General features: G+C 38.5%; 2 protein-coding genes across 3 annotated transcripts; one reads left to right on the top strand and one right to left on the bottom strand.

Annotated features, from left to right (window-relative positions):
- Window positions 1-273: 273 nt before the first annotated feature.
- si:dkey-29h14.10 lies at window positions 274-3,405 on the bottom strand. The gene is made up of 5 exons (XM_041986938.1): window positions 2,509-3,405; window positions 1,966-2,095; window positions 1,302-1,340; window positions 862-1,011; window positions 274-751 (listed from the first exon to the last, which is right to left on the bottom strand). Exons 1-5 carry the CDS (start codon window positions 2,551-2,553, stop codon window positions 561-563), a joined length of 555 nt encoding a protein of 184 aa, XP_041842872.1. The 5' UTR covers window positions 2,554-3,405; the 3' UTR covers window positions 274-560.
- Window positions 3,406-8,979: 5,574 nt separating this feature from the next.
- On the top strand, window positions 8,980-22,677 carry rnf144b (ring finger protein 144B). 2 transcript variants are annotated; one of them, XM_041986934.1, is made up of 8 exons: window positions 8,980-9,240; window positions 11,276-11,547; window positions 14,046-14,150; window positions 14,892-14,952; window positions 17,893-18,106; window positions 19,030-19,156; window positions 19,246-19,335; window positions 21,665-22,677. In XM_041986934.1, the coding sequence occupies exons 2-8, from the start codon at window positions 11,371-11,373 to the stop codon at window positions 21,833-21,835; spliced, it is 945 nt and encodes a 314-aa protein (XP_041842868.1). In that variant the 5' UTR covers window positions 8,980-9,240; window positions 11,276-11,370; the 3' UTR covers window positions 21,836-22,677. The 2 variants fall into 2 exon arrangements, with proteins under 2 accessions (XP_041842868.1, XP_041842867.1); XM_041986933.1 differs by having other exon boundaries at window positions 19,027-19,156.
- Window positions 22,678-23,747: the final 1,070 nt, after the last annotated feature.

Genomic DNA, 23,747 nt, shown 5'->3' with positions numbered 1-23,747 from the left:
AATGATAAAAAAAAGCTTTAAATAAGTTACAACAAATATATATACATAAAAAAGATAATCTAAATATCTTACAGCAATAAAGACCACTAAGTAGTCCACTGTTAATGACCATAGGTCATACACTTCATCATTAGCCTTTATCATGGCACAATAGAGATTTTAGTCACAGCCACAGTATGTTTGTGCAATCGCACTGTAAAAGAATGACCTGATAAAATCACAGTGATATTAATCATTTCAAATTCTGCCCTCAAAAAATTCCAGCTGTTCCTCGACTGCCAGCCCCCTTATCTGACAGAGAAGTAGAACACCCAGTATTGCAAAACAGGAAACATACTGGTTGAGAAGAGTGATCTTGGGAATCAAGGTTTTTGGGTAGTTTACATCTGATTGTGCGGGGTGGAAGTTTTACAAGAGTACAATGATGGATACAGTTCTGTTGATGTCAAGAGTGAGACCAGATCCCAGTCGTGTCAAGAGATAAGATCATGAGTGATGTCAGTCAAGTTAAAATCGAGTGCGTAGTGTGTCAGCTCAAGCCAAAGCTTCACACTTGTGTTTCAGTCGAATGGCCGGTTACACTCAGCATGCATGTAGTTGTTGTCTCCGATAATGACGTAGTTGAGACGTGAGCTGTGGATGCTGATGTTGGGATGCTTGCCTGATGGGACTGAAGGGCAGGGAGGAGGAGGTGGAGGATTGGTTTGTGCTTCTCCCTGCTGTCCATGGCTGCAGCTGCACCTCGCCAGAGCTGTAAAAAATCAGCATAACATGTGAGTGCAGGTTGAGGGCTGTTACGTTTGATACAGGAATATGCAAACAGAACAGGATGCATTCCTGTCAAGTGACTTTGTCACCCACCATGCTTTTGTAGCTCATATCCCTGAATCAGAGGGTCACATTCAGCCACGGCAGATGGGTTGGAATCCCCAATGACGCAGTCGATTAGGGTGGAGTTGCTTATGTTGACAATCATAATGGTCGATGGAGGATTCCTCAGTGTTTCTGTTTCTGAGGTGGGGAAGTGAAAAAGGGAAGAGATTCTAAATATAGGAAGTTGTTGTCCAAGAGTGGCATCATTGTAGAAATGCAGTCACAGTCCTGAATGTACAGACAGTGCCAATTTCTGAGGGGCTAAATTGCTATATGGTTGGTTTTAGCTCAGGATAATGCACACAGGTAAATAATATGTATTAGAGAAGACAGATTTGTTTCAATATATAAAAAGAATGAGCCCACAATGATTAACCAGCATAAATACTGTAAAAAAAGAAATATAATAAACATAAAAAACATGTTACCTGGTATATTTTTCTCCTCCTGGGGTTGAAGAGTTGGAGCTGTAAAGGCAGTGAGAGGTTTTGTTTTTACTAATAAGAAATTGTCAATGCAACAGAAGAAAACAAGAATATATAAATGCAGAGTAAATAAAGTTGATATCTTGTTAATTATTTCCAAAGTTTGTCTTCCTGCAGGTGCCCCTGATGATTGTCTGCTGTGTTTTCTTATAGAGGTCATAAGATATTTTCTGTTTTTTTTACAGGTTTTGCAGCTGATTGTTCTATTTTTTATGTTTGTGGCTGTTTTCTGTCTTTTGTATCTTTGTCTCTTCATTCCACTTTTTACTCTCATTTTCTCTTCAGTTCACTTTGCTTCCTTTCATCCCATTTGTGTGGTCCAGCATTAATATGTTAATTATAAGAGTATAAAAAAACAACAACAAACAAACAAATGTAAAATAAAAGACAATACTTAAATATCAAGAGGAGTCTCATTTTCAAAAAGCTTCTTTTGGCAAAGCCAATTTGTTCAGCACAACATGACAGCCAGACCATCATTCAGCTTGCTATGACAGGACAAGTTACAAAAAATAATAATAAAATTAAAATAAAGTTTATATCTCTATTATTAAAGTGTAATAATGGGGCAAAAAAGTCTAATTAACATCATACATGAGGATTTTACCTGAGCACCATGTGAACTTTTCACACAAAGGGAGACAGAAGAGCTGGCAGGCTCTAACGCAGCTCTTCTCAGCAACTGTCTGCATCACCTGGAGGATTCTCGGCAGGCTGGAGGCTTTAGAAGTCGCCACCTGGGGGATGGGGGAAGAAATAGAAGTTAGTTTTTGCAGGCATGGTAATAACTATGATGCAATCTTAACCCAGAAAACAACCCATTCAACCGCGAATAGAGTGTTGTTTTTTTCTTCTTCTTTTTTTTAACCACACGGTAGGCACGATTTTTCTAGGTCACGCGCACGTAAGTAAAGGTGGTTGCCCCCCCAATACCATTAGAAGACATCATACGATGTCGACTATGCCACTATGCTGAAGTTCTACCGCAAAGACAAACTTTAACTAATCTTATTATTTAACATTAAAGTAATTTCAACAGATTCAAAGCGTGTATTCTGTCGGAGACTCTGAATGTTTACATATTTAATGGAAAAAGCATATTTGTCGTTCCTAGCAGCGTCATAACTAATAAATGTAAACAGAACCTTACCTGAGTCATAGGCGCCTTTTCGTTGTTTTTTGACATATTGCTCATCAGATTACGAGTCGGTGGCCAGAGCTGTTGATCTGTGGTGGTGTTGGGGTATTATGCTCCTCAGATCAATGCGCGCCGACTATAGCTGAAGTTTTCAGAAAGTCCCAGCGCATGCGCACTTCAAGTCGTATTTTCCGCTTGTGGCTTTTAGAAAGACGACTTTTACTTTGTTACTGGGTATGAATTGAAAACTTAACTCAGCGTGTTGTGAACTTATACAGTCCGGTATAAGGGTTTAATAAAATATGTATAAATCGGTACAAAACTGCAGTAAAAAGTTGTTGTATGTAACACGACATAAGGAGAAGACTATTGGCTTCTGCTTTGCTTCCGCGTTGTTTTGAGATACAATCAACAAATTGAATTACATCATTGCCAATCTACAGGTTTCGGTTTGTGGTATACCTATCTACACGACAGTTTGAATAGTAAAAACAGTAATTTTTCAGATAAATAACAAATTAGAAAATGTAATTGTATATGTATATATGCAAGGTATTTTCTAGCAGTTGTTGATTGTGGTTTTAATTACATATCAGAATAAAATAAGTACAAACTATTTTTTTAGTTTCGTTTTCATTGTTAGCAGCAGAAAGAAGAAATGATATCCTTGTATTTTAGTAATATTTTACGATTCTGTGCTAACACTTCGTTAGATATACTATATCTAAACATTGGCCACAGAATCTTATTATTGTAGATTGTGTGATTAACTGTGCTAACTCTTTAGGGGGGTCATACCCTTATCTTCTTCATCTGTCCAGCTATTGCAGTGTTCATCTGTCTGTTGCATTTTTCCTGTTCTTGTCCCTTCCAATCCAGCTAATTTAAAGTTTCCAGTTACAGACGTGGACAAAATTGTTGGTACCCGTCAGTTAATAAAAGAAAAACTCACAATGGTCACAGAAATAACTTGAATCTGACAAAAGTAGCAATAAATAAAAATTCTATGAAATTTAACCAATGAAAGTCAAACATTGCTTTTCAACCATGTTTCAACAGAATTATTAAAAAAAAAAATAAACAAAAAATAACTCATGAACAGGCCTGGACAACAATGGTACCCCCTAGATAGGGATGCTTTGCTCGAGCCGATCTGCTCGATCACATGTCGATCATGTGACACGGAAGTGTTGCGAGCATTGCCAGCAGGATTCAGTGTGCCAAAATCACGTGATAGACCAAACGCGGCCTCGTTACGTCATCAGCGCGTATCGAGCAGCACGCGGGATCTTTGAAGGGACCGGGCTTGTCAATCTTTCAGAGATTCCAAACGCTGAGGAGACTGCGGGTTTTTGAGAGGAGATTCTGCTAGCGATTCTGCAACATTACATTTTGACAACAAAATTAGGGAAAGCATCACATCAGCATCAACTTGTACTGGGTTACATTTAGCTTTTAGAGATTTTGGGAAACAAACGTCTGCCATGGTAACTGCTGAGGAAGCAAAGGAAAGAGTTGTCTCAGGAGATTAGAAAGACAATTATAGACAAGCATGTTGAAGGTAAAGGCTATAAGACCATCTCCAAGCAGCTTGATGTTCCTGTGACTACAGTTGCACATATTATTCAGAAATTTAAGATTCATGGGACTGTAGCCAACCTCCCTGGACCTGGCCGCAGGAAGAAAATTGATGACAAATCAAAGAGACGGGTAATACGAATGGTAACAAAAGAGCCCATAAAAACTTTTAAAGAGATTAAAGGTGAACTTCAAGCTCAAGAAACATCAGTGTCAGATCGCACCATCCATCGTTGTTTGAGTCAAAGTGGACTTAGTGAGAGACGACCAAGAAGGAACTATTGTTGAAAACAAATCATAAAAAATCCAGATTGGAATTTGCCAAACTACATGTTGACAAGCCACAAAGCTTCTGGGAGAACGTCCTATGGACAGATGAGACAAAAATGGAACTTTTACCAAGGCCCATCAGCTCTATGTTTACAGACGGAAAATGAAGCATATGAAGAAAAGAACACCGTCCCTACTGTGGAACATGGAGGAGGCTCTGTTATGTTCTGGGGCTGCTTCGCTGCATCTGGCACAGGGTGTCTTGAATCTGTGCAGGTACAATAAAATCTCAAGACTATCAAGGGATTCTAGAGAGAAATGTGCTGGCCAGTGTCAGAAAGCTTGGTCTCAGTCGCAGGTCATGGGTCTTGCAACAGGACAATGACCCAAAACACAGCTAAAAACACCCAAGCATGGCTAAGAGGGAAACATTGGACTATTTTAAAGTGGCCTTCTATGAACCCTGACCTAAATCCTACTGAGCATCTTTGGAAGGAGCGGAATATAAAGTGAAATATAATATTAAGTTAAGGGTACCATCATTTTGGTCCAGGCCTGTTTCAGAAGTTTATTTTTTTAAATAATTCTGTTGTCGTATGTTTGAAAAGCAATTTTTGACTTTCACTGGTTAAATTTCATAGAATTTTTATTTATTACTTTTATCATATTCAAGTTATTTCTGTGACCATTGTGTTTTTCTTTCATTAACTGAAGGGTACCAACAATTTAGTCCACGTCTGTACATGATGACTGAAATGTTAAATTGATCATTATTAGGTCAGATGTCTGTTGCAAATTATAAACACATTACTATTTGTTAATTTTTAATGTGCTCAGAGATAAATATTTATAGACAACAAAAAACAAACCTTAAAATTTATGTAATAATTTCTGCTCTGACAGCTCAAACAAAATGCCAAAATTGCTCTCTCTCTTTGTCACAGTTTTGAAAATGTGCGTGTCCCAGGCATTAAATAGGAACAAATGCATTTTGCAAATGCATCATATAATTGAGTGGATAGAAAATATAAACAAGCAGAAGTTTATAATGCAAACTTCTGCTTGATGACCTTGTAGACGCAGACTTTGAAGTTGATCACGGACCCATACACCTTTTTCCTTCCTTTTTCCATGGCCTCTGAGAAATGGGAGGCGATGACGACAGTACCTATGTTCATCAAAATGTTCCTCACCCAGCTGGTGAGGAAAATAAAAATTAAAACATGAACTGAACTAAATTTATGAAGGCAAGACACTAGCTCAGAGAATTTATAACATTGTTACATTAATGAGTAAATATTACAGATTCATAACTGCAATATATATTCACAGGGACTGCTTTGTTTATACTTTTGTTTTTATTTATTCATTAGGTCATTCAACATTTTATTTTATTTTATTTTATAAAACTTCAGGGAATTATGATTTTGTACCAAATCATAAAGACAAGTGGGTACTTATAGCAGTCATAAGAATGAACGGGATAATACTTCAGTTGGAATGAGTGTCCATCCCGAGGTACATAACATCTGTCCAACCTGGAAGGGTGATAACCTGGAGGTACAGAAAGCAGTAAAAGTCAACAATCTTCAGAAAACCCAGCTAGATACAAACAAAGATAGATTTCCTAAACTGTAACACTGGCTTCAATATTTCCCTAAATAAGTAATTATTGGAATTTTTTTTATGAAGTTGTTATTGACGTTCATCTAAAATTTGATTTTATTTTTATTTAACCTTTATTTAACAAGGTAAAAAATGTTTGAGAACCAGTTCTCATTTGCAAACAAAATAAATTATAAAAAGTCATAAGTACTGGAGAACAAAATGTTGAATAAATTAATTTACTGAAGTTGAATCAACATGAATGACGTGATTTTTTTAGTGCAGCACACAGAAATTACTTGATCAATCAAAACTAGAAAGTGGTTGATCTAAAGTTCACATGAGACACAAACACACACACACACACACACACTAAGTTCCTGCTGCAAAGTGGCTGAAAATTTTAAGTTAGTCATTTAGTCTAAGTAAGATGAATTTGAAATCATCCAGTGTATTAAAAATTAAACACATCACCACTGATTTACTAAGATTTGATCACATCAAGTTTCTAGGACGACTTCATGACAACATACTCAGATATCATATTTATTCTAAGTTCAACAAACTCAAACTTAATTTTTTTGAGGCAACAAATTTGCATAATTATTTTTTAACTGAAACCAACTTGTTAGATTTGACAGTTTACCTGGAAGACTGTGATCCATGCATTTATAATGTTGTCAAAGTTGATAGATCCCATGTTGGGGTTTGGACCATCAGGGTGACAAACATTGTAAAACAGGTTCCAGTTCACACAGTCTCCATCACTTGGCCCAGCCGTTGCAGTTACTCCCCAGTTACCAGGTTTATCCTGGTGAGGAGCAGCCAGCTTGCAGACATTCCCATCCTCCCGGAACAAGAGCACATCAGTGCTGCTTCCCAGTCGAGCTGTCACGTGAACAGACGAATCGAGCTCCTTCATCAAAATGTCTATTTGACCGGAACGTCTTTCATAGGTGTCCATTATCACTTTTTAATGGACACCCTTCAGCCAATCAGAATCAAGTATTTACCAAACCGTGGTATAAAAATCAATAAATTTTAGACTGTTCGAGCTGCATTCTAACTTTTCAGCTGCCACTCAAAACAAATTATAATAACTCCTACAATTTTTATCATAGAGACATAAATTATACATCAAAACGCAGGAATCTGAGTTGGCTTCAAAGAGAACCAAGTGTGACAGAGCTGGGACCTACAGATTTAGACTTATTTTTGTAAATTATTGCGCTGACTAAATGGTAGTTGGTAGCCATGGCAACAGAAACTCAGACGCAGGGCAGCAGACACGGCAGATCAGAGCAGGCTTATTGAACGATGTAGGAAACTATCTGTGGACTTTGTTTGAAACAAAATGTCTCATCATCCTCTGGATACACAAGAGCTGCACCCACCCTCTAAAATGTTTGTGTCACGGCTGACTGAGCTGCAGGTTCTGTGTCAGAGCTGGTTACCTTGGCAACGCGTCGCAATAAAATAGTCCACTCAGCTGAAAAACATACAATTTTACCCGTAAAAAAACAAAATCGCATTAATAATTTATTCAATTCTTTTCTTTCTTAATGGACCATGGTATAAGCGGGATAATGCCCTCCGAGGTGGCCATTATCATAAATGAATGGACTTCGCAGAAGCAACCGTCCTCCACTTTGCGTCGGACGGTTCACGCTGAAATCCCATTCATTTCAATGAGAGCTGAAAATCAATAAAATTATCAATAATTTGAAAAGTTTAACAGATATAAAATAGTTGAATAGAAGTTTTATAGCCCAATCCCTTGTGAGTTGTTTAAAGTATGAATGGTGTTTCTAGCTGAAAGTATGCTGAAGTTATAAGAGCTGAAAATTTCTGAAGGAGTTGAAGGCTAAAGAGCTGAAATCACATTAATTTCAATAAGCTGGACGGACACGTATTCCGTTATTGACATCTATAGTAAAGTTACCAATTAAAAACGTTTCTCTGCCAGTAGATAATTGTATCGCTGCTACCAAACTGCAAATATGGCTGAATGGGGGTGTAGTAGAATGTCTCTTCACTAAACGACACAAGAACAGCAGACTTATTTTAACACTTAGAGAAGCTGTAAGTTGAAAAGTTTCTCCGGTTTTCTTTATGGTCTTCAGTTGACTTTGAGTTGACTGAAATGCTTCTGCAAAGCTCCAGTAACAGCTAAATGTTTGTCAGAAATCTTTCTCTGGGAGATGCAGTTGAAGATTTTAAAATAAAACTCTACAAAACAGTCTGCTACAGATTCATTCAGTTGTTGTCAAGGTAACCACTGAAGGCATTTCTGTATCTGTCTTTATTCAAATCAAACCAAACTTTATTGTGTGAATGCTTTTAAGCATAAAATGGTCCAAACAAGACACGTCTTCCTGATTTTGTTCAGTTTTTTGTCATATTGTATATGAATGTTTTTATTAAAATAATCAATAATCGCTATTGGGAGCCTATTTTTTTCAATAGCTTCTAAACCAGGCGACCCAGTCACTTCAAACCACAACTGAATTGAAACAGGTGACCATCCAAACAAGACAAGTCTTCCCAATTTTTTTCACCTCTTGTCATATCATATATCCAATGGAATAGAAGCAGTCTCCTCCAGGAAGTAGTTTATAAATATGCGCTTTGTACAGTAAAATTCATATTTATGTTTTATCTGTGTGTTTGGTCAGCAAGGATTGTGTAAACATATTTATTTATTTATTTATTATTGTTGTTATTTTGTGATTTATTTTATTTTATTTTTTGAGAATAGTCTCTGTTTTTACTGATACTTTATTACTTTGCAATAACTTTGAATCCCTAATTAATAGAAACCATTTTTGAATCACACTTCTAAATTACGCTTAGAAAGCAGTTATGGTGTAGCTGAATGCAGGGGGAGCCAACGCGACGTCCGACACCACCACTTCATTCGCAGCTCTCGAGGAGTGTGGATTTTCCGGACTGCACTGCAAAGCACCGTGAGTTCAGCTAAACAACCAGCAGGAGCAGTCAAGAGTTGGTCTCAGTGGAGAGCAAGCGGAGCTTCCTGGATGTAGACAAAACGTTGAAGCGGAGCTCTCACGCACAGAGGCCAGACGGGAGCTTTGAGCATGTTTTTAGTTTTTTGGTAATCTCAGTGGGTATGTGAGGAAGGTGGCGTCAGGGCGGCTGCAGTGACACTAGACGCTGATAGCAGGTTGTTCCTGAGACTATCGACATATGTGCCCATGCCTCACAAATAAGAGCACTGCGGCTGCGGATCTGGACTCAGGCTGCTCCTACACCCAGTGGTCCACACGTAAGGTAGGTCTCCCAGTTTACAGACTTTACCCCTGCACCCATCACAAAAGCTGTTTTGAGAAAGGACTGTCATAAAGTGAACGTGTCGGTTTCAGTTTTGTCCTACAGTATGGGAAAGTGCAACCTTGAAGAGGTTGCAGATGTGTCTTTTTTCATGTGTGGTCTGCTTGCATGCACTGTTGTGTAGAGGGGGAAACCCTGGAATATTCATGTATCACAGTATTGGAGAATATAAGCGTAGGCAAAAAACAAACAAACAACAACAACAAAAAACATTTAAACAACACTGACTGTGCTCCATTTTCTCATTTTCTTTTAAAATGTTTTGTTTTATCATCTTGTGTTCTTGTCTCCCATAAAATACCTGTTATTGGGCAATAGGAAGAGGACAGGGAGTGAATGCAGCTGTATAAATGAATTCTGTTTCACACCTCCCCATGCACACACTCCCAGCTGTCTCCCACCACAGCACAGTGGCATTCTGTGTAAAAGCAGCAGCAGCAGCTTTTTCACCAGGCAGATCTGTTTTTTCTCCGTCTCTGCCTCACTGGTCAACAATGATGCTTTGATCCCCACCCTTCCGCACCCCTCCTCCTTGGAAATCCGTCAAGACCTTGATCCGTGAGGACTGCTAATCACTGTTTCACACCTAAAAAGAAAGTGTTTACTCACAAGAGACTTTTGGGTAACTAACTGGAGCGAAAGCTCACTTTTGAATGTGGGTTTTGTGTGGGCAGGGAACATTCAGATTTTTTGAAGGCTTGTGCTGACAGAGATGCTTTTGATTTGAACTTAATCTTATATGCAGGTATTCTGCGTGGAAATGCTTCTGAACCAGTTTTCAAGACTGCACTGCACTCTTACCCTATAACTCATTTGTTCAGACCTAAATTACACACATTGCACATTATGAGGCCTTGATCTGATGTTACATGGGTAGCCTGGCCAATTTAAAGTTACATTTTAGAGTTGCTCGCAAACAAAAGCCTCACTGTGTTATTAAAGATCATGTTAGAGTTGCTACTGAGGGAAGCTAGCAGACAAGAAGGCTGTTATTTTCCTAAGAGAGACCACAGGGTTGGTTATGTGCTCAGGCAGGACAGGACAAGCTGGCAGAATTGTGGTGATGATGACTGCAGCCAGATCAGCTCATCTGTCTGAAAGTAGAGCATGAGGATCGACTATGACTGTGCAGAAATGTCAGTACGTGTCACTCTACTACCAGCAATGTGCATGTATACTCTTGATGATCAATAGATTATAATAAAAGTGGGCTGTGTGAAAAATTTAGGGCACTAGCTGTGGTGGCAGCAGCTGTATTGACTTCCAACCAACCTGCCAACTTTAACTCCGCACTGAGACGAAGAACATTGTGTTGGTTAATGTGTGATTTCAGCAGCCACTCAGGCTGCACAATGTGTTTTCAACAGTACAGTTTCCTGTGTGACCCCATTTTGTGTCTAACCACCGTTATCCATGAGATTAAACGCAAATCCCAGATTACAGACATATTTCTCATACTTTTTGGGATTGAAAACCAAATTTTGGGAGGTTTGTGGTTCTGGTTCCTGGATCATCCTGTGATACCAACCAATGCTCCTGTAATATGCAACCCATAAATAATGGCTGATGACTGTACTAATTTGCCACATTTATTCACATAGTTTAGATTGAGATTCTTTTCCATCTTTCTGCTCTTGTAATTCTGCTATTTTCCTATTATTTACTAACTACCCATTGTTTTAAGCATGTTTCCAAGAATTATGTGACAATCATCCATCATCTCTCGCTGTCAGAATAAACGAGAAGCTTTTTGGTTACTTGGTAAACACAGACCTTGCCCTCTGACTAATAATATGACAACCATATTTGGACACATCAAAGGATGATTATACAGAGAGCCGTGAAATAATCAGAGTTACTAAACCAGTTAGGAATGACAGTTTCCAAAAAGAATCAATGTGGTTTTGTGAAGAGGAAGCTAAATGTTTCATGGGCAAACGTTGAGTAAGCACAGAAGTTTTATTTCTGCTTTTAGGAAGATGGAGGCTGTTGATCCTCTGCAATAGCAGCTGAAGGCATAGAAGCAGCCTGATTCATCCATCCTTCCCTTCCTGCCTGCCTTGCCCCACCATGGCCAGCAAGAGTCCCAGACTGAGTCGGGAAGTCCAGGATTTGGCACCGGAGACACCCGAGCTTGGTGCCAACCCACAGATTGGGCTTGAGATCTTCTGTAAACTGTGCCTCAGCCAACAGCCAACTGCAGCCACCAGGGAGCTGCAGAGCTGCAGGTGCATGTACTGCACAGCGGTAAGTGTGCTGCATTTACTATAGATGATGCAGAGCCATGTACAGAGCCATAGGAGATAAACCTGTGAAATGTTTTACTTAAACTGAATATATAATATGAAATGATGATGAGGAGGATTATTGTTATTAGGTAAGGCACGTTTATTTGTAGCACAATTCAACAAAAGAGCATTACAAACAAAAGAAAAAGGAAAAAGAAGGAACATTGGATAGAAAAGTATTAAAACATGATTAAGTTTAAAAAATATATCTTAAAAGAAACAGATGCAGATCTGGACTCTAAATAAAAACCACTGAAATGCAGCAGAGAACAGGTGGGTATTTAACCTGGATTTAAATAAACTGAGTGTTTCAGCTGATCTGAGGCTTTCTGGGAGTTTGTTCCAGACATGTGGAGCATAGAAGCTGAATGCAGCTTCTCCATGTCTAGTTCTGACTCTGGGAACTGATAAGAAACTGGATCCAGGTGACCTGAGAGTCATACTTCATACTGGGTCAAGAGGTCAGTGATGTATTTTGGTTCTAAACCATTCAGAGCTTTATAGACCAGCAGCAGAAATTTAAAGTCTGTTCTCTGATGAACAGGCAGCCAGTGTAAAGACCACAGAGCTGGACTGATGTGGTCCACTCTCTTAGTCTTAGTGAGGACTCGAGCAGCAGAGTTCTGAATCAGCTGCAGGTGTCTAATTGATTTTTTTAGGTAGAACCTGTAAAAACACTGTTACAATAATCAAGCCGACTAAAGATGAAAGCATGGACTAGTTTTTCCAGGTCCTGCTGAGACATCAGATCGTTTACCCTTGATATATTCTTAGGGTGATTGTAGGCAGACTTTGTGATTCCCTTAATGGGTTTCTCAAAGTTTAGTTCTGAGTCCATCAATACACCCAGATTTCTGGCCTGGTTGGTGGTTTTTAGGTGTACAGACTGAAGTGCTGTGGTGACCTTTAATCGTTTCTCTTTGGCTCCAAGACAATCACCTCAGTTTTGTTTTTGCTTAAAAGAAGAAAGTTCAAGCACATCCAGTCTTTAATCTCCTCATTGCATTTACCAAGAGCCTGTACGAGGCCTCGTTCTCCTGGTGACATTGTAATATATATCTGTGTGTCATCTGCATAGCTATGGTAACTAATTTAGTTGTTATTTATGACCTGTGCCAGTGGGAGCATGTAGATGTTAAACAGAAGAGGTCCCAGGATGGAACCTTGGGGAACTCCACATGTAATTCTAGTCTGCTCAGATGTAAAGTTTGTATTGCCAATACTACTTCCTGTTCTTTAAGTATGTTTTGAACCAGTGATCATCATAATAATCATATTATGATTATTAATAATATCAATAATAATAATGATAAATGGAAATATATCAAATATATCATATAAAAATAATGTCCAAATAACATTAAAAAAATCTTTAAAATATGATATAAAACATTATGTGATAACACTGTGCTCATGCTTTGTCACTCTGTGTAGGCAGCAATGATTTTATTACAACATTCCAGTTTCGGACTGCTTAATTTGGGTTATTTAGGAAATTGACAAACATTTCCTTGGAATAAGATGCTCTTCATTATTTCAGCATTACATGCTGTTTTAGGTACTTAAAATACATCATTTCCGAGTTAAATGTAGCCCTTTTTTTCCATTTTTGTGAAATGAAGTGTTTTCAACACTGGACTGGCCTTCCCTCATATTCACCCTTTAAATTGCCCATGGAATTTTTTGAGACTTACTCCAGCTTATCATAATTTTTTAACCACCTCCTGATTTTCACTTTCAGTCCTGTGAGGTGTGACAGCAGCTCTATTTTTAGAAGACAGAGCTGTGTTATTTATTACAGGTCCAGCATGTGCCTGCCTGGCATATCGAAACCTGGATTCCAGATAGTAGCGGGCAGGTGTTAATCTCTGGCCCAAGTTGTCAGCATTGTACGCACAAGGTCACACAAATAAAACACAGCAACACACACAAAACGGTAAAGTGATTCATTAAACACGGCTTATCTCTACAGTAGGAATCTGAAACACTGTTTGGGTTTTGTCTCACTACTTCTGCACAGTAAGCAAGAAAACACATGACAAGCACATTTGCTCATGTGAAGCTTTGTTCTTACGTTTCTTCTTCTACAGAAAAGTGATATTTAAATGTAGGTTTCTCTGTTCCTCAAAACTGTTTGCCTTTATGTAATAATCACTTAGTTCTTCCTTTTTTCCAGATTTCATAGTTGAGGCAACACATGACCTCTGACGTGTGAGTGCCGATAAGGAATTTGTCTCTATGTGACGTATAGGTTGCTCTGTATTCACCACAGTTCATTCACCCCCTCTCCCCGCTTTGTTGTAAGCTAGTTGATGTGTTGCGTATTATTTTTTTCACATGGCGTGCACAGCAAAGACAGATTTGTTTGCAGTGGCATGATATTTGTGACATATTTGTGGTCGCACCGGTGCATGAAATATCACATCTAATGCTTCTGTGTTGTTCTTCCTCCTCCAGTGTTTGCAGCAGTATGTTCAACTGGCCATCATGGAGGGTGGAGGGGCACCCATCACCTGCCCAGATATGGCTTGCCATAAGAGCGGAGTGCTAACAGAATCTGAGGTATGCCCTGTTTTAAATCAGTAACATATCAGCCAGACAAAAAAGACAAAAGGGAAAAATGTTGCACAAATGTGAAGTCTGCGGTTTTCTATTGCTTGTGGGAAATTCCTAGAATTTTTAGTTTGCTGGTTCAGCCGGTTAGTTTCCACTCCTGCGTGCTGCAACCACACTTCTGAGAAAACAAGAAGTTGGATTTTCACCTGCATGTTTTTAATCCATCTGGCCTTAATGAGGACATTCCTCTGGGAAAAAAAAGTGATTAAAAACATGAATGTGTCATCCGCTCACTGGCAAAACCAGCAAACACAGGCCCCTGCAACCTTTTTCTTACCTTAATATGACCCCACTAAGACAAAAAATGTAAGAAAAATCCTCCTTAGCTTCTATTTGTTTACATTAAACAGATGTTACGTGTCACTTCAGGCTGTTGCTTCACACATTTGTTTGTCTTGTGGCTGAATTTCATTAAAGCTGTAATCAGTCTGCCTTATAATTCACTCTTGTATTTTGGAAATAAAGCTGCAACTAGGTGACCTAGCTTTTCCCAGTATCAGTGTTTCAGCAACACTAAACATCAGCGCTTTCACTGTCCTCACCAAGTATATTTCAGTTTTCCATACTGGCTTCAAATGATGTTGTGTTATAACAGCTATATTATAGGTTTCATGCATTTGAATGTCCAAAAATGCAAATGAAATGAGGTGTGTGTAACTTGTGCTTGTGCTTGCTTTGTGATTGCAGCTAGCTGGTTTAGCTGCAGCAGATCAGGTGGAGCTGTATCAGCGGTTGAAGTTTGAGAGAGGTAAGTATTGTTGCATTCCTGTCCTGATCGCTGCTGATAGGCAGTGACCTATTTCAGGTTGCACAAACAACCCCACCAAGTGTTTACACTCACGTGTCTGGGATATTGTGCAGCCTGCTGCCCTCTTTCGTTTTTTTTTTTTTCCTTTTCTGCTCTGACCCCGTGTGGACCCTGAGGCATAGCTTTATGATAAATAATACCTCCAGAACATAATGAGCAGACATCCATGTCAGTCTGCTGGTAAATCTGAGAGAATTAGCCTCTCAGTGCTAACAGGTTGTGGAAATGTTGATGATGGAACACAATAAGACTTGTTAGATTTTTTGCAACAGTTTTCCATTGAAATTTGCAAACTGAGGTTAGTGTCTTTGCAACCAAACTAACAACTGTAAAGCTTGTTTAACAGTTATTGTTTACTATAGCCATAAATCAGGAGTCATTTCTTACTGGAAGTATACAGAAGTTGAAAGTACAGGCTGTTTTACAAAACTGTTTCCCCTCTTATGATTCACAATGAAAGTATGTGCTCGTCAAGAGTCTGAGTCAGCATGCGGTGGCTGATTTTCTTTTTTGTTTTGGTTGTGGAATTCAATTCTTTTTCATCATGCACGTTATAGATCATGTTCTGTAGCCCTGCTATAATCAGCTCAAAGGATGTTTGTTAGATGCTTGTAGTCTTGCTCTAACACTATGCTGCATCTTGCTTATCAGTGAACACTTGCCCATAAAATGATGACAGTGATCAAAGTCCTTCTAGTCCTCGTCCACCCTTGTGAAGTCTCTGCTGTGTTCATCATCACGCAGGATTTTGAGCACAGAGACATATACTTGTAGATGCTGTTTGTCGGATGATATTACAGCTGTGATGGGGGCCCTGCCCCTTGTTGCATGAAAGTCTATGAAGGTAGGTTTACAAACACGATTAAACTCTACATTTTAAACTGGTTTTCATAATGTTTAGGTTGTTAAAAAGGCCAGAAAGCCCTGTATGATATAAAATACTTCCTTAAAAAAATAGGCATTGTATTCTTTACTTTATGTAGGCTATTTTTTTAACAATATGATGTAATTTTTTTCTTTATATTTTTGGAAATTAATGTTAAATGGCACAATTTCTGCAAGGTTATGCAGAGTTTGAGTGACGTAGGACATTAAAATAAACTACTGATTACTACATTTTTATACAACAAATATGACTAATAAAAATAGCCGGTGTGTCAGTTATGTCTAATGATAAACTGTTGATGTCTAATGTACAACTGGGTATGCACCAGAACTGGGTGGATTTCTTAGAAATAAGTTAGAAATAAGAGGTGAGCAACAGCAGTGGTGATGTAAGTCCTGCTAACAGGAAGCTGGACTTAATAATAATCTGAAATGCCTGCACAGGCAGTAATCATTTTCTTCTTTTTTTTTTAGATAAAACCTTTTAAAATAAAAAATAACATTTTGCTGACTTAAGAGAAGCCTTAGAGAAACTTTGTGTGTTTAAATACAATAAAATAAACAAAGTCTGGAACAGATAAATGCACCACAAAAGTCTGGCATTTACTATGCAGATCAGTTCCAGCTGCAGTAACAGTTTAATTCAGTTCAGCTTTATTTGTAAAGCAGTTGTTCATGTCATCTCAAGGCACTTTTACAGACACTGATACCATACACTTCATTGTTGTCACATTATAATACAATTAAAATATAACCATGATATAATCCAAACTAGTCCAGTTTATAATAACTGTATTAATAGAAACCAGTTAATAAAAATAATTAACTTGCTAAAGAAACCAGCAGATTGCATCGATCCTGATCATGCACGGGGTGGTGGGTGACAGTGGATAGGAAAAACTCCATTTTTAAAGGAAGGAAAAACCTCCAGCAGAACCAGAACCAGGAAGGACGGCCATCTGTCTGGACCAGTAGGGGATGAAGAGGATAACTAGCAATACCTAACCATACTTCTAAGTCAGGAGTACTTGATGAAAAATAGAAACACAAGTTAATAACAATAATAATGTTACCTTTTTTTTACATGGAGTAAAAAGGGAGTAAAGAGAAAGAAATGGAGGGAAGTGCTCAGTGCATCATGGGATGCCCCCCAGCAGCCTCGGCCTATAGCAGCAGAACTAAATGGATGGCTAAGGGTCACCAAACCAGACCTAACTATAAGATTTATCAAACCAAATGGCTTAAGATCTAATCCTAAATGTGGGGAGGGGGTCTGCTTCCTGAAGCTAAACTGGGAGCTGGTTCCATGGAGAGGGGTCTAATAACTGAAGATTCTGCCTCATATTTTACTTTTAGATCCTCTAGAAACCACAAGCAAACCTGCAGATTTGAATGAAGCTGTCTGCAGAGGAAACAAACAAATGATGGGATCTTTAAGATAAAATGGAGCTTTGCCACTAAGAGTTTTTTATGTGAGGAAGAATTTTAAATCCTATCCTGGATTTAACAGGAAACCAATTAATAGAAGAATAAAACTGGAGAAATATGATGTCTGCTGATAATTCTTGTCAGAACCGTCATTCCAGCATATTAGATCATCTGGAGGCTTTTCATGACACTGATGTATCTGTATATTTATCTACATGTATGGCGTTAACATGCAAGCATGTTGATGTTAGCATGCAGCAGTTCACCTGACAGGATCTGCAGGAGCTGTTTGCTGGATTTTTGTTTAAAGCTTTCTTTGTGTTGTTGCTCGTTTTAAACTTCAGAACAAAAATATTAAGAACACAGAGATAACATGGTTTACTATGCTATACAACCCTCAGTTTGAGAGTGGGAGTTTAGAGGATAATCATCTGCAAGTTGAAGATAATTAGAAGTAGATTACTGGCTTTTAAAGGCTTTTAATATATTTTTTTGATTAATTAATGGCTGTTATTTGACTTGTTTGGTTTTATGAATTTTCACTGACTTCTCTTTATTCTTCCACAGAAGTGAAGCTTGACCCCAGTAAAGCCTGGTGCCCGGTGCTTGAATGCCAGGCGGTCTGCAGCGTGCAGCCGAGCACAGAGGGCCTCCCCGCTGCCGTGCCCTGCCCCACCTGTCACGCCATTTTCTGCTCCAGCTGCAGGGGTCCTTGGAAAGACAGCCACATCTGCCCCGAACGCCAGCCCATGATCTCGCCCTCACCCTTTCATGAAAGCAGGTCAGTCAGTCAGACGGTCGCTTTGGTCGGCTGCCCACCGCCTGCAGCCACGGGGCCACGCTTTGAAAATGACACTCTGCTAAAAGCAGGAAAAGAGTTTGATTTCAGGCTGCAGAGGGACAATAAGGATCTACTTCTTACTGCTGGAAACATACAAATGATGATGAAGAATAAAAGTATTTCATTTAAATGATTTTTACAGCTTCCATTACGTATAAAAAGGACCGACATGCTAGTGGGGGCATCACTTTAAATAGATTTTTAAACTTTTCCTCGCCTCCCAGTAGTGGTCTAAGCTGAATAATAACATTATATTAAGATTAATAGCTCCTTATTTCACAACACAGGCCTCATTGTACAGCTCAGTAACTGTGCTGCTCCAAACTGTGGCTCTGCCACATTTACTTTTGTTATCGGGGGGGCCAAAGAGTTATATTGGAATTCCACTGTCTCTGTGCCAAAGGGAGGAGGAGGAGGAGGAGGCCTGGTGGGCACAGAGCGAGTTCACAGTGCAGCAGGAGTCTGAGAGCTGCATTGAAGCCGAGGTCTCTGCAGCGGAGGATGCAGGAGGGATCATTTAAGCACATAATACTTATATATTTGCCTTTTTCTACCATGTTTTGGTGCATTTTAGCAACTTTTGTCTTATTGGTTTTATAGCTTCAGTCTCATTATTTTAGTAAATAACAGTAAATGCAAGTTAAGGGAGATTTAAAAAAACAAAAACACGACTGCTTGCCCTTGAGTTGTTAAATCTGACCTTGGAGTGTCCTCTCATACATCCCAAAATAATAAACTCATTTCAAAGTGAGTTCTGACCCTTCACTTTGCTGCTAAATAAAGATTTCACACATTGTCTTGAGACTCCCAACATGCTCCCCATTAACCTCATTCCCTCGGTCTTCTTCCTGCTCCGACAGCAGCGCCGACATGTCCATCAAGCAGTGTCCCATGTGCGGGATCTACATCGAGAGGAACCAAGGCTGCGCGCAGATGCTGTGCAAGAGCTGCAAACACACTTTCTGCTGGTACTGTCTGCAGAATCTGGACGTGAGTCTCTCCCTCTCACCTAACTCACAGACGAGCTGAAAAAATAACTCTGCTGCCCAGCCAGTTCACATGTGGTTGTTTCAATGCAGGGCGACATCTTCCTGAGACATTATGATAAGGGACCATGCAGAAACAAGCTGGGACACTCCAGAGCCTCAGTTATGTGGAACAGAACACAGGTGAGACAGGAACAGATGATTCATTCATTTCAGGCTTGTGAGGTTTTCATTGTCTGAATGGATCTGACTTATAAGCTACACATCTGTGAAGGACAGGTTGCTGCATGCATGGGCTCAGTTTTAGCTCGACTCTGCAGGATTGGCTGGTAAAGTTTGTGCACTTCATCCCAGCACTTCTGTAAGGTAGAAATACTCACCACAGAAATCCAAACTTTCAAGACCCATTTTCACTTCATTTAGAAATGAAGAAGTGCACAACTCCGCTCTCATTCACCACCACAAATGGGAAACATTTAACCTCCTTTCATTTATCAGCGCTTACGTTGCCGTCTAAACGATCAGTTAAAGACCTGCAAGTCTGTGCCGACGTGCCGTGTGTCGTTTTGTTTTCCACCAGTGCGCCCAAGAAATCTTTCATCAGACTTTAAACTGAGCTAATCCCAGCACTTATCTCAAATTCCTTCCCTGTAACGACATCACCCATTCAACAAGATTACAATTAGCCCCCAAACCTACTTTGTTTCTGCTTTCACCCGCTCTAATGCCATGTTTACCACCTGATTAGTATCAAACTTGCTGTAAATGTCCTGATATTGTCACGGCGTGTATGCATTGCTACGTGTCTGCGAGTAAAAAGTACAACAGCACAGTTCTTTGCAAACAACTCATAAAGACTCGGTCACACTCATGCTTAACAGGCCCTTTAAGACTTACAGTCAGTTTACCAGAAACGCTCTTAGCTGCCTCCGAGCACTTCTGTTGTGCCTGTACATGTTGTGTTGGGTCAGCAGACTTTGTGTTTAGAGTGTACTGAACATTATCTAAGTTTAGATTGAACACAGTGTGATACGTGACTTTACTGAGCCTTATTATAAACACCAACACGATGTGGACGTGTGAATATGACACCTATCTGTGATAAACATGTCACCTTCCCCGTCCGTAGCCATTAAACTCTTCTCTGGCAGAATACCGTGAGCCAAATGAGTTTTTAGTTAAGCCAGCCTCTGACTGTAATGATGATTTACTTGCGGTTTGGAAGTCCTCATCCCAAACCTGTTGTACTGGTTAAAGTGACGTCAAGTTTTTCCATTCTGAGCTTCACTCGCCTTTTAAGGAGGACTGAAATGACTAAAAGACAAATAAAAACTATATATTTCAATAGTGCAACAAATTAATATTTCAGAAAAATGTTGTTTAATTAGAATTTAAAAGATGCAATAATTAAGTTATAAAATGTTATAAATAATATAATAGTTATTAATTCAATATTAACAATATTATATTAATTAAAAAAATAATATCAATAAATTTACTGCTGCTAGAGTTTTAACCAGGTCTAAGAGATCTGAACACATCACACCAGTTTTGAAATCTTTACACTGGCTTCCAGTCAGTCACAGAATAGATTTTAAAACCCTTCTCATTGTTTACAAATCCCAGAATGTTTTAGGCCCAGAATACATCTGTGATATGTTCAGAGAATATAAACCTAGCAGAGCTCTTAGATCCAAAGACTCTGGTCAACTAGTCCAGACCAGAGTCCAGACTAAACATGGAGAAGCAGCATTTAGCTTTTATGCTGCAAACAAATGGAACAAACTGCCAGTGGAGATTAAACTTTCACCACAGGTTAAAAACATTTCTTTTCTCATGTGCCTATGCATGAAATCTGCATGTTAACTTTTTTAACTTATCTTGCTTTTAATCATTTTAATGTAATTTATTTTTTTATTGTGACTATGTGTTTATGCCTTTTACTATTCTAAATATCTGTAATGTCTTTGTTTTATGTAAAGCACTTTGAATTGTCCTGTACATGAAATGTGCTATACAAATAAACTGCCTTGCCTTGCTGCTTTAACTTTCAGGTTTCCTTTTAACTTTGTGTTAATACCCTCTCTTTATTTTTCCCTTTAATCTAATTTTCAATTATTGATTTAGTCATTTACCAGTTTATTTACTATATTTATTATTTTATCCATCTCCATATAATTCCTTTGCATCCCCTTATTATTTCCCTAATTTTATTTATTTATTTTATTCCCATTTACTATTTATTTTTAATTAAATAATTTTTACTTATTCATAGATTAATACATTGCTTCATCATTATGTACATTTTATATTTATGTAATTATTTCATTTTATTTAATTTTATTATGAGAAGGCCTGTGTTTCTCTGTGAGGTCTGATTTGTAGTAGCTCTCAAAATTGATCCCATTTGTGTCACATCAATCTGCTTGCATGAGTTTTCCATAAATGTCTTTTTTATGCAGCTTGTGACCTGTTTTCAGCCCAAACCTTTTTACTTTTTGTGCCTTTGCAGGTGGTGGGCATCCTGGTGGGGGTCAGCATCATCGTGCTGGTGACATCTCCGCTCCTCCTGCTGGCTTCACCCTGTATTCTGTGCTGCGTGTGCAAGCCCTGCAGCAGGAAGAAAAAGAAGAAGAAGAAGAAGAGGAAGACGGACCTTAGCCAGGCAGACTCCACCACATAGCTGTTCCTCCTCCCATCTGCCTGTCCAGGATTACTTAACATCTCTTCATCTCTTAACAGACTGGAGTAAAGAGGCTCATCTGAATCAACAAGTGCAGATTTACGTATATCTTAATCCTCAAAGAGAGATTTTTTTCAGAAATCACCTTAGAATAAAAAAACCTGATTCCGGGGAAGTGTAAATACGTAGCGAGCAAATGAAAATTCCTCACCTGGAAGCATTTATTTTCAGAGACAGAACAGGTTGAACCTGAAAGCCATGGCTGTGTGTTTTTCTGGACAGGACACACCCCTGCACGCACGCACATTCAGTTCAAAGTGCAACTCCACCTTCATGTGCCAAACGTCATGATGCCAAACCAGAGATGTTAGGTGCTCAAGTGCCTCGCTCTACAGTGCCAGGGGCTTGGCTCGGTTTTTTTTTTTTTTTTTGCCTTCCATTTTATCTTTATCTTATGCAAAACAAACAAATAAATAAAGCATTATGAAAATGGACATCCATCAGGACTGGAAAACGCTAAACAATGCAAAACATTCGTTGCTTGTGGAAGAAGGCGAACAGCATCTTGTGTGCACTTTATAATCTGTACTTATATGATACATGATAGGGCTTCAATGGTGCACAGAGGACTCTCCTGCAAATCTTTGTTGTTTCCACCTGGCGTAGGTTCCAGACCAAAGGCTCTAACGGATAACTTGTGCTTTTCTAAAGTGTGTTAATATGTATTTATGGACTGTGTGTGTGTATGGTATTATTTCTATGTTTTTGTTGATGTTTCTGCATTGGACATTTTCTAAACTCGCCATATTAAATTAAAATAAACATAATTTGTTGGACGTGCATCAGATGGAGACGTTAATCTTTTCAGATCTTTAGTTTTACAAATACTTGTGAGAGAAAAAGGAATGTTCATATATTTCAGTTTTCATACATCAGTATGCTCATATTCTAACGTGTACATAAAGATTCGCTCGTATTGTACATAGATGTTTAAGAACCTGCAGAAAGTGCAGCAAGAACAAGGCAGTGAAAAGCAAGCTACTTTATGTAACTGTCTAATGGCTAAAACAGGACAACGATCCAAACACAGCAGCAGATTCACTTCAAAGTTATCACTGTTAAAAGTGGTTTTACAGGTTACTGAATCATGAGATGTACTTCCTTTATTTTTACGTGTTTAGTTGAACCTCAAATAGTTTTACGTCCTTTTAAAATATACACCCCTCCCCATGAATCAAGATTCAAGATGTTTGTCACATTCTCTATTATACATGTACAATATGAAGTGAAATGTAATTCAGTCTGACAAAAACTTAATGTCTCTGTCGTTCATACCTGCCACCTGCTGCCTAAATGTTGGTAAAACTGATACCTTAATATATTCATTAGTATCAGGTTTTATTCAGATTTTCTCCACAGTGACCTTTTTATGTGGCTTTTATATTTTGTACTACTAAATCTACTAAACTCAATAACACAAGCACAAAAATCAGTAAAATGAGGAACATTTTATGCATAGGTTTGTAATGGGAAGTTACTGATTTTAGATATGAACATTGAAAATGACTATTTTTATTAATTTTCTTAAAATGAAAACTTAACATCTCAGATTTTCTGTATTTCCTAATAGCTGTAACATGTTTTAATAATTTTTTACATGTGGTTTTAGCTGGTCTTGATGGGACAATTGTGTCGTTAAATTACTAAAGAAGATAGTAAATTTAATTTTAAAGATATTTTTCATCAAGACCAATATTTTAGCAAATATTTTACATATCTAAGACATATCTAGACATCTAACCTCCAACATTTGTTATGAGGAAAATAATTAACTTTTGGGGTCTTTTTTAAATGAAAAAAGGGAAAGAAAAAAGGCATCATGCAATCAAACCCTGATAATTATTCAATATTT

Source organism: Melanotaenia boesemani, chromosome 6, assembly GCF_017639745.1.
Source record: "Melanotaenia boesemani isolate fMelBoe1 chromosome 6, fMelBoe1.pri, whole genome shotgun sequence".
Taxonomy (NCBI): Eukaryota; Metazoa; Chordata; class Actinopteri; order Atheriniformes; family Melanotaeniidae; genus Melanotaenia; species Melanotaenia boesemani.
The sequence above is the reverse complement of the archived record's forward strand: the minus strand, read 5'-3'. Positions and strand labels throughout refer to the sequence as shown.

Excerpts from the sequence above, each read along its gene's own strand:
- si:dkey-29h14.10 (XM_041986938.1), bottom strand. The coding sequence starts at position 2,553 with ATGAGCAATATGTCAAAAAACAACGAAAAGGCGCCTATGACTCAG. Across the intron at positions 2,096-2,508 it reads AAAAGGCGCCTATGACTCAG|GTGGCGACTTCTAAAGCCTC; the intron begins GTAAGGTTCTGT and ends CCCATCCCCCAG. Across the intron at positions 1,012-1,301 it reads GGAGGAGAAAAATATACCAG|AAACAGAAACACTGAGGAAT; the intron begins GTAACATGTTTT and ends TCCCCACCTCAG.
- rnf144b (XM_041986933.1), top strand. The coding sequence starts at position 11,371 with ATGGCCAGCAAGAGTCCCAGACTGAGTCGGGAAGTCCAGGATTTGGCA. Across the intron at positions 14,151-14,891 it reads GAGTGCTAACAGAATCTGAG|CTAGCTGGTTTAGCTGCAGC; the intron begins GTATGCCCTGTT and ends TTGTGATTGCAG. Across the intron at positions 19,157-19,245 it reads ACTGTCTGCAGAATCTGGAC|GGCGACATCTTCCTGAGACA; the intron begins GTGAGTCTCTCC and ends GTTTCAATGCAG.